The sequence below is a fragment of the Antrostomus carolinensis genome, unplaced genomic scaffold (genome assembly GCF_000700745.2).
Source record: "Antrostomus carolinensis isolate BGI_N321 unplaced genomic scaffold, ASM70074v2 scaffold19523, whole genome shotgun sequence".
NCBI classification, from domain to species: domain Eukaryota; kingdom Metazoa; phylum Chordata; class Aves; order Caprimulgiformes; family Caprimulgidae; genus Antrostomus; species Antrostomus carolinensis.
The window spans coordinates 5,955-15,834 of record NW_010303364.1 but is presented as its reverse complement, the minus strand read 5'-3'; the positions used below and the strand labels follow the sequence as shown (position 1 = coordinate 15,834).

Sequence of the window (9,880 nt, the reverse complement as noted above, 5' to 3'; positions counted from 1 at the left end):
GGTGGGCAAGGGCAGGGGGGTGTTTCTAAAACCATGTTAAATTCTATTTTATGCTTTCATCCTGTCTGGAAATGGGCTAAGTTTTTCTCACTTCTAGTGTATCTTGATCTACATAATAACAAACTTAGGAGTTCTGATAGATACTGAAATGTGCATACAGTGTTCAAGATACTACATACCTTAATTTGCATAGGAAATAGAACGGCAGGGTCGAGAACTGAAGACAAAGATTTCAGCAATGAAAGAAGAGAAAGAACAACTTAGTGCTGAAAGACAGGAGCAGATTAAACAGAGGACTAAACTAGAGCTGAAGGCTAAAGATCTGCAGGATGAATTAGCTGGCAACAGTGAACAAAGGGTACGTAAGAGTGGTGAAGTCTTGAAATGTCAGTGGCACAAGGTAGTATACTTGTACATTGAAGTTTTGGGTTTAGACTGCAGCCTTTCATTGTTTTCTGAGGTTTGCCAGACAGATGTCTTTGTTTTTTTCTGATGTCTTTAGTGTGCTTCTAGGGGGTGTAAACATAGACTCCTGTGTTATGATCCTTTATTTATCATCCTGCATGTTGCAAAATCAAGTAGCTGTAATTCTCTTGATCTTAATCGCTGCAGGTATTGGGAAGGAGGGGGGTTTTTTTGCAGCACTATTTTGAACTCGGTTGTTTGGCACATACAGACCTTCTTTGCTTGTGTAGCTTAGCTTCTTGAGAATGCTTCATTTCATCCCTCTTCGCTGTCCTGATTGGAACTGAATTAACTTCTGTGAAGTGTTGAAACACTGTAGTATCAGATAAGCAATGGCATCTTGCAATCTTAGAATTAAATTATTCTTTAGAAGTGTGTATTTATCTAAAAATACAGTTCCTGATATTACCTAACTTTAAATACTGCTTTGTTTGACTTTCAGAAAAGACTGTTGAAAGAGAGGCAAAAGCTTCTTGAGAAGATTGAGGAGAAGCAGAAAGAATTAGCAGAAACGGAGCCGAAATTCAACAGTGTAAAAGAAAAAGAAGAGAGGGGAATTGCTAGGTCTGTGGCATTCTACAACAGGGAGTCATAGCATTTAAAAAAAAAGAAGTTACTATCAATAGTATCCACGTGTGCAATTAACTTGGTTGTACCGGTTGTTTGGGGTAGTTATTTGTACTTACAGATGGTCTGTAAAAAGCCTCCTTTGTTGGGGGGGGAACAGTGTTTGGTGAAATTAGTTTTTAAGCTTATCCACTTTTATGGGCTGTTGTCAGCTTTTTGTTTTGTGAAGTCTTCTGGCTGATTTCATGGTTTATAATATCCTTTGATGCTTGAATTTGAGAGCCTGGTTTGATGCTTTTTGAATATCCTTATGATAATTCTTAATGCTTGCTCTTAATAAATTCAAGATTTCTTTATAATACAGCATGTGTTTCCCTTCTCGAAATAGACTTGCACAGGCTACGCAGGAAAGAACAGATCTTTATGCAAAACAAGGTCGAGGAAGCCAGTTTACCTCCAAAGAAGAAAGAGATAAGTGGATAAAGAAAGAACTGAAGTCTTTAGATCAAGCCATCAATGACAAGAAGCGGCAGATAGCAGCTATACACAAGGATTTAGAGGATACAGAGGCAAACAAGGAGAAAAACTTGGAACAGTACAGTGTAAGTTTTAAGCTTATTACTTCTCAGTATTTTTGAGAGAAGGGTTAAACACTCAGTCTAATCTTGGACAATTTAGTACCTATTTATGAGGAAGATAAGACTTTCTGGTTGGGTGTGGTCTTTTAAAAATTTATTAGTGAAAACATCTGCAGATAAACTCTAAACTCCCTTTAGCACTGGATCTAACTTCACTCTGTATGTTGACTTTCTTTCTGGTAATTTCCTCAAAGTGTTCTGCCTGAGTTTTCAGGAAGAGACTTAGATCTGCCTTGCTCTTGCCAGAGTTGAACATGGCCATTTCATACATATATATATATATATATATATAAAAAACAATTTGTTCTGTGTTGGTTGTTTTCACTCTTCTCTTATTTTCCCTAAACAGAGGATTTTTTGAACTGTGCTGCAAGCACTGCAGCTTTGCACCATGATTGCAGCTGGTTAGAAGTTGCATCCCTACCCATGTTAAGAGTAATCTGTCTCAGTATTATCTGCATAACTTTGACATTTTAATTTCCATGTATAAACAGCTCTTGCACTGCAAATACAGCAGTACAATAAAAATATACCACTCCTTCTAGGAGCTACAGGAGTGAAAACTGGAGAGCATCCAGTGCCAATGCTGCTACCCTGCATGTGCTGATGAATCATGTTCTTGGTCTTTGTGTAATACATCCACTGAAGTCAAGGATCAGTCTGACAAAATCTAGGAATGCAGTTGTCCAAAGACAATTGTGTTCTGCTAAAAAACTGTTTGGATGGAGCCCACGTCAGCAAAGTAATGATTCCCTGAGTTGGTAAATGAAAGAAATGGCATTTACCACTGACTGTAATCGTATTGTACTGCTCAATAGGAATTCTGTAGAATTTAAGAGGTTAAACTTGAGGTGCCCTTGACTTCTTTTATAAACATGTATTGGTTTTCTTTTTCCCCTTAAGAGGGGTCAGTTTATGCTTAGGTTGAGAGCTGTATAGCTTCTTGATCAAAGGGGAGGTGTCGTGAGTGAATGTGATGGACAGCTTGCAAAGTTAGGTTGGAAAAACTTGGCTATGTTTTGAGAACACAGCTAGACCTCTTGTACACAGATGGCTATGAAAACATTATCTGAGTGCTAGCCCTGAGCTGCTTTGAAAATGGCAAGTGTTAAATGAAGAAGGGGAAGGATGTCTGGGCACTGGCTTAAACAGCACGCTGTTGACAGCAGCTGTGGTAAAGTACTGCTGGAGAGCAGGCTACCATTTTTGACTAATAGCAGTATGGCACAGTACACAAGACTAGTATTTCTGTTCTTATCACAAGTGTTATTTCAGAGTGTGATTACACACAGTTACGTGTATGATGGTGTGACTGGTTTGGTTCAGTTTCTTACTGTGACTTACAGGGAGATATTTCACTGTATTAGCCAGATGCACAATTCAACTCGGTGCCTGCCCTGCATTCTGCTCGATAACTTCACCTTGTTACTGCTCCCTTACAAAGATGTACTTATTCTTAGTGCTTTTGCAGTTTGTTGTAAATAGGTTAAAATGTTTGCAGGAATTATTTTTTCTGAATTTTGAGTAGTAGTTTAGTATTTAAAAAAGAAAGGTTTTTGAACATAGAGAACTGTGGTTTCATCCTGTTCTTTTCTTTGTGTTAGAAACTGGACCAGGATCTTAATGAAGTGAAGGCTCGGGTTGAAGAACTGGACAGAAAATACTACGAAGTGAAAAATAAAAAGGATGAACTACAGAGCGAAAGAAAGTTAGTAATTAATTGAAATATGTCTGAATCTCACTTAATGTGAAGAACCCCAACTGTGTAGTTGTTAACATGGCATGCAGGTGTGTTTTTTAAATATAGCCATGTAAGAACTCCCACACTTCACCTTCCTGTTAGGTTAGCAGCCTCTGAGAATCGTAATAATAATTTAAAAATCTTCAGGCTTCATTCACACTTAAAATATTTTAATTATTATTGTTCTTTAGCTATCTATGGAGAGAAGAGAATGCAGAACAACAAGCTCTTGCTGCAAAGCGGGAGGATTTGGAAAAGAAGCAACAACTTCTCAGAGCAGCAACAGGAAAGGTAAGATACCTTTTATTTGAGAATTCCTTGTGGAAGCTCTTCTCATTCTTAAAGGACAAATCATAGTCATCTGAAAGATAAGACAATTATTTCTTTTTATTATGGTCTTACTGTCATAATTAAGATGGAAAAAATATATTTGTAAGCTGAATTTTGCAAATGTTTATAGCTCTGGAACTACTCAGAAATTAGTTTTTTAAGTTCAAGGTAATTGAGAGGTCAGGAGGAATACTTCTAAAATTTCTGCTGATATCTTTTTGCTTTAAAACGAAGAAACAAAAACCAAACAAAAAAAAACAAACAAAACAAAAACAAAAAAAAAAGCTGAAAAGTGGCAGACTCAAATATTTGGGTATTTTCCGTGAGAGCTGTAGATTAGATAGCAGGAACTTGGGCAAAAAAGGTTACAATTTTCACAGAGTTAAAAGTAAAACGGGTATTACAATACAATAATGAGTTGTATATTTTGGGCAGCCAGTTGGAGGGAACCTGCTTTAGCAGGGGGGTTGGACTAAATGATCTCCTGAGGTTCTTTCCAACCCCTATGATTCTGTGATTCTGTGGTATTTTAACAGGCCATTTTGAATGGTATAGACAGCATAAACAAAGTCTTGGAGCACTTCCGTCGGAAAGGCATAAACCAGCATGTTCTAAATGGCTATCACGGCATTGTGATGAACAACTTTGAATGCGAACCAGCTTTCTACACCTGTGTTGAAGTTACTGCAGGGAACAGGTAATTACATGCTCTTCAGTGTTACTTAAGTTTAAGCAGCTGCAGTCTTACAATTTAGTTGTTGCCAGTTGCTACTGAAAGTTTCATTCTCTTGAACTTGAGCTCTTGTTCTTTTGTTTGTCAAAGTCCCTACTATATGGCATGATCAAACTGCTACTCCTTCGAGAAAGAATTAAGAATTCTGTCTATTTAAAAATTAATCCTAGCTGCTCTTGATCTTGTATAAAAACTGAAACAAAACCACACGAACACCCCCAGAAAAGGCCCCAGACCCACACTCCCGACATTTACCAGAAGGGTTGGTGGTGAGGCTGAGCTATATTGAATAAAGTGGATGGTATCTTACAGGGTGGAGAATTCTACAGTAAGCAATGCTGATGTTTCAATGGTAACAATCAGTGAGAATTATTTCACTTACACTAGAAAATCTCATGGGTGAGGCTGGTCTCTAAACTGTCAAAACCTGCTATTTAAAAGCTATCTGAACAGATGTTGACTGTTAGTGAGTCAGTGTATAATGTGTGTTCTAGAAGTGCCTGTTGGGTGATCCACCACTTCCTGCAGCATCTGACACTTCAAATCAATTTAAATTGTCTATTAATGTGATCAGTCCCCTGTTCCAATACAAGTAGTGATACAAATTCTTGTTCTAATGAAATGTAGATAGTGGCATCAGGGCAGGAAAGAGGACAAGGGGTGGCATGATCTTGCAGACTATGACATAGAAATGTTGATGCTGCCACAATTTGAAATGCAATCTCTCATCTGAAACACCTGTGTCTGTGTGAACAAGGGTGTCTCTCCAAAGTACTTCACATTTCTCTCTGAATCCTGTTGTGCCCCGTAGTTTGGAAAAAGCAGTAACAAGCCAACTGTAGTTCATCTTCCAAAAGAAAGATCACTTATTTCAGTCCCTCTGAACTAAGTGGTCTTAGTCCCAGTCACACACAGGGAGATAATCTGGTCTCTGTTGGTTGCGTACAGAGGCATAAGGTGTGAGCTCTGTAAATCCATGCAGAGGGCTGAGTGCTGTGTATTGAAATGGTATGGAGGACAGAGGTTTGGAGTTGAACCAAAATAGACTCTGTACACAGTGACACTGTACAGATACTGAGCTGCTCTTGTGACTGGAGGGTGGCATGTAAAATTCTTGGCTGATCCCATTTTAATGAAAGGGAATGGAGTACATCCACTTGCTTATTCTAAGGTACAGACTTGGGAAAAAACGATGCAATGCAGCTTTATATCAACATGTTATTGAATGGTACCTGCGTGTTTACTGTTCCCATACAAATATGTGAGTGCTTTTAGCACAGTAAAGTTTTGCTTATTTGTTTGGTTTGTTAATTAGGTTGTTTTATCACATTGTGGATTCTGATGAGGTCAGTACAAAAATCCTAATGGAATTTAACAAAATGAACCTTCCTGGAGAAGTCACTTTCCTCCCTCTGAACAAGCTGGATGTTAGAGATACTGCTTATCCTGAGACTAATGTGAGTTTGAGTTCCTTTTAAACCTTCCTCTACTTTGTCATTACAAAGCCTTATATTTTGACTTGTTTATGTATATTGTTTATTGCCCACCACTTCCTTTGCTGTTGAATGTCTGCAATTAAATATTGCTTCTAATGTATGCTTCTCAACATAAAAAACTCTGTTATAGGAAAATAAATACTTTCCTGCCAGGTGTTTCCTCTTTGAAGTTTAACTTCACCTGAGAAGTAAATAGGTGATAGTAAAAAGTAGAATTTTATCGTAACCTGATGATTAATAATTGCCTGAGTTACTGAACTCTAATTCTTTAAACTGAAATGCTGCCATAGACAAAAGCTGAAGAGCTGTGTTATGTGTTACAGCTGTGGACAGTTTCTCAAAATTACTGGTGATGGGTTGTATTTTTATATTTTAAAAATGCATAAATAAACCTTCATGACAACCGTTCAAAAAGTAGTTCTGAAATACATTTCAATAAAGTATCTGCTTTTATTTGAAATTTTAGCAATGAATTAATTGTGTATATGTTAACTGCTTCCTACAATAATCATGGTAGGATAAGTTCTTCAAAAGTACTTTTTTCTTTTTTTACTCTGATAAACATAGGAAAAACTAAATAGGAAACAATCAGACTTCTAGTGTGCTTATTTTGGGAGGGCTTTACTAGTAAAACTGTTAATATTTTTGTGTCCTCTCTACAGAACGAAATATCTTTTTGGAGGAAAAAAAACAAATTACTGCCAATTTATGATACATACTGAGCTTTTATTGATTTATGATACATTACTGAGTAATTTAATACTCAGATGAGATTCCTGGCAGACTCTTACTTGACCTAAGGCTCAAACCTAGCTATTAAAAGCTGAAATCGCAAAATCTTGTCCTTGATTGCCATAAAGTGCTTATGTGTTTGTCTTGGGAACGTTCAGTCAGGGTGTCATCCTTCTACCAACTGACAGCTGTTTATTTCCAAAGTATCATTCACAATATTGTGCTACGAGTTTGGGGTTTGACATCCTATGACATCATATGTAAATAATGACGTACACTGCTCCAAAGTCTTCATTCTAGAAGTTTATGGATTGTGAAGCCAGTGTTAATATTCAGTGAATTTGAGATATGCTAAACTATAAGGCTAGAGTGTATTCTTTTTTTACACTGTTAGTTTCTTTTATCCTGGACTGTCTTGGAATTCTGTGTATGAATTAGTTGCAATATATTTGCAATATTTGTATCAATATGTTCTTCTCGTTGATACCACTGTCACTGCAGGATGCTATTCCTATGATCAGTAAACTGAGATACAATCCAAGATTTGACAAAGCTTTCAAACATGTTTTTGGAAAGACTCTAATTTGTCGTAGCATGGAAGTGTCTACCCAGCTAGCCAGAGCTTTCACTATGGATTGTATTACTCTGGAAGGTAAATATTGCAAATTTCATAAATTATTTATTGTAAAAATGGGATCCCTGGAATGTGAGGCTTATTAAATATGGTCTGTTAGTGTTGTCAAAATAAGATTATTTTAAATAGTAGTATACTTGACTGAGATGTACAAGGTTGCACTTGGTGAAGTACAGTGCTTAAAAAATACAGAATTGCTTCACAAGCCATTGAATTTTCTTATGATCTAAAAGTTAGTAGCTATGTGTCTCCATCCTGAGAAATGTAAAGCAGATTAGGTTTGTATTCATTCATTCAATTTGTTTTATCCAATTTAGCAGGCATTTGTTTTCCTGCAGTATTTGTGGTGTTTTCCACAAACTTAAACCAGTGTTTAGGGTGTGAATGTATGGCCTTAATTACTGATTAAGTGCAAGGTGAATTCTTCTGCACACCAGACACATTTGCATGTTATGTTCTCTGAAATAATCTGCATCTCCTGTTGATTGTCTGTTCTTGCAGGGCAGACTCCCTGCAGGCTTATTGTTGTCTTTTTGTCTCTTCAATTCAATCTGAAAACACTCCTAAGGATGTCTGAGGAGGAAGTGATTAATTTTTCAGTAACAGCATACTCTACAAGCCACAGATGCTGCTAATTACTCAGCTTCTCTTTTATTTTCTCCCTCACAGAAGATCTGTGACTTTTTAAAACTGGCAATGCTAGGCATTTGCCTTCTTCCCTAATGTAAGCATTTTTTTCCTTCAAGCTGAATGGTTTTGGAAGTTAATTAAAAACAACAACAAAAAAATATGAGCTAACACTTAAAGGAGATCAAAGCAGTCTGTCGGTCTCGAGAAAGGAAATGCACTTTAAATTGGATACAGAAATAAACATTTCCCTAATTACTGTAAACATACATATGTGATTCCTATACTGATGCCATGTTTCTGTAGGTTAGTTGAAATTAGTTTTAGTTAATCTGCTAAGTTGTATTATAGAAGCTTCTCTGGACATCATGGAGAGCATACAGTGTGCAGCTTATAGTCTCGTTCTGTTACGCTTTTAGGTGACCAAGTCAGCCATCGTGGTGCTTTGACTGGAGGTTATTACGACACAAGGAAGTCTCGGCTTGAATTGCAAAAAGATGTTAGGAAGGCAGAAGAAGAACTTGGTGAACTCGAAGCAAAACTCAATGAAAACTTGCGCAGAAACATTGAAAATATCCTTTTGTTCTTGGGGAAAGGTGTGATGGCAAAGGTTTTGTTTTGTGGTTACAGTAATAGATGAAAAACAGGAGACTAACTTTTGTTAATGTTACGTATTGGCTGTGGCATCTATTTTAACTCTTGCTTGTGCAGTGTTGTTCTATATGTTACTGTAGGGATTTTGGTAACAAAGAAATCAATGGTAAAACAGAAAAAAAAACAGAAACGCTGCATGTGAAAATTGGTGTAGAACCGGTGAAGATAGCAGATTATTTTAAAACATAGCCATTGTTTATGTGCCTGAATTGCATTACTTTTTAAAAAATTATTTTTAGATCAATGCAACTAGTTAAGAAATATTTTCTATACCACTGCTGTAATTTTTTTGGTAAAACTTCCATACTGGGGAAACTTGACAGAAGAATAGTAATTGAAGTGCACCTTGTCCAGTAGTTTGCTTCAGAAAGTGGCTGGCACTGTAGGCTTCAGGAAAAAGGAGCTTTAGTAATCTGTCCCCGTTAAAAATTGATCTTGATCTTTAAAGCTTATAGGTGAGTTTAAACCCTAAGTTATGAGGATTCCTATTCCTTCTACAGTTTGTTGTAGTAACTGCCATAACCAGATATTCTTGTTATCTGTGTTAATCTTCACCGCTTCTTCTGACTCATGCTATATTTTTAGTACTTGTGTCCTGAATTGGTGTGTTACATAGTCCACTGATGCTGTGGGCAGGAGATAAAGAGCATTATATTATAACTGAGCTCTGTGTTGCTTGATGGTCTCGGTCTTTTCAGTCTCTTTGTACAAAAATTCAAGTAACAACTTTTTCTCTAACCCTTTTAACATTACAGCGACCTTTTGAGATCCAGTATCTAGAATTCAGGGTCAAGGGAGGTTTAGACAATTTTCTTCTCCATTATCCAGGTCATTCTGTCCTTTGAACTGAACCCCTTTGGTTTTTTGACCTCCAGCAGTGCTTTAGAGACGTTTTTGGGGCAGCAAATAAGCAGAACGCTGAAGCCTATGCTTAGATCCACAGCTGATTAGCAAAGCTTTAAAAGTTTATACCCATGTTTTAAGTCAGTGTAAGAATGTCGAAATGGTCTATTAAATGTGCCTGAAATAGACTGAGTTTGCCAGCTGGCTTTACATGCACCAGCAATAATGAATGTTTTTCACCCTTCTCATTGTTACCTGTAAGCAATGTGCAGGACCTGATTTGTGTATCTACAAGTATTAAGTCTGGCATTTTCTCCTTCCTTGGATCTTTTGTAACTACTATATATAGGCACAGTTTTAAAAGGATTTGTGCAGAAACTAATTTTAACACCAATGTGCATTTGTACAAGTAGCCTGCTT

General features: G+C 37.0%; 1 protein-coding gene across 1 annotated transcript in view; it reads left to right on the top strand.

Annotated features, from left to right (window-relative positions):
- Window positions 1–193: 193 nt before the first annotated feature.
- The window catches only part of SMC3 (structural maintenance of chromosomes 3), a gene marked incomplete at its 5' end in the record, with an annotated part of 15,611 nt that continues 5,924 nt past the window's right edge, over window positions 194–9,880 (top strand). Inside the window, 9 exons of the mRNA XM_010164075.1 lie at window positions 194–358; window positions 908–1,029; window positions 1,421–1,634; window positions 3,275–3,378; window positions 3,603–3,702; window positions 4,278–4,438; window positions 5,790–5,931; window positions 7,204–7,354; window positions 8,383–8,559. Coding sequence (XP_010162377.1) covers window positions 194–358; window positions 908–1,029; window positions 1,421–1,634; window positions 3,275–3,378; window positions 3,603–3,702; window positions 4,278–4,438; window positions 5,790–5,931; window positions 7,204–7,354; window positions 8,383–8,559 — 1,336 coding nt within the window. The remainder of the gene's footprint in view (window positions 359–907; window positions 1,030–1,420; window positions 1,635–3,274; window positions 3,379–3,602; window positions 3,703–4,277; window positions 4,439–5,789; window positions 5,932–7,203; window positions 7,355–8,382; window positions 8,560–9,880) is intronic.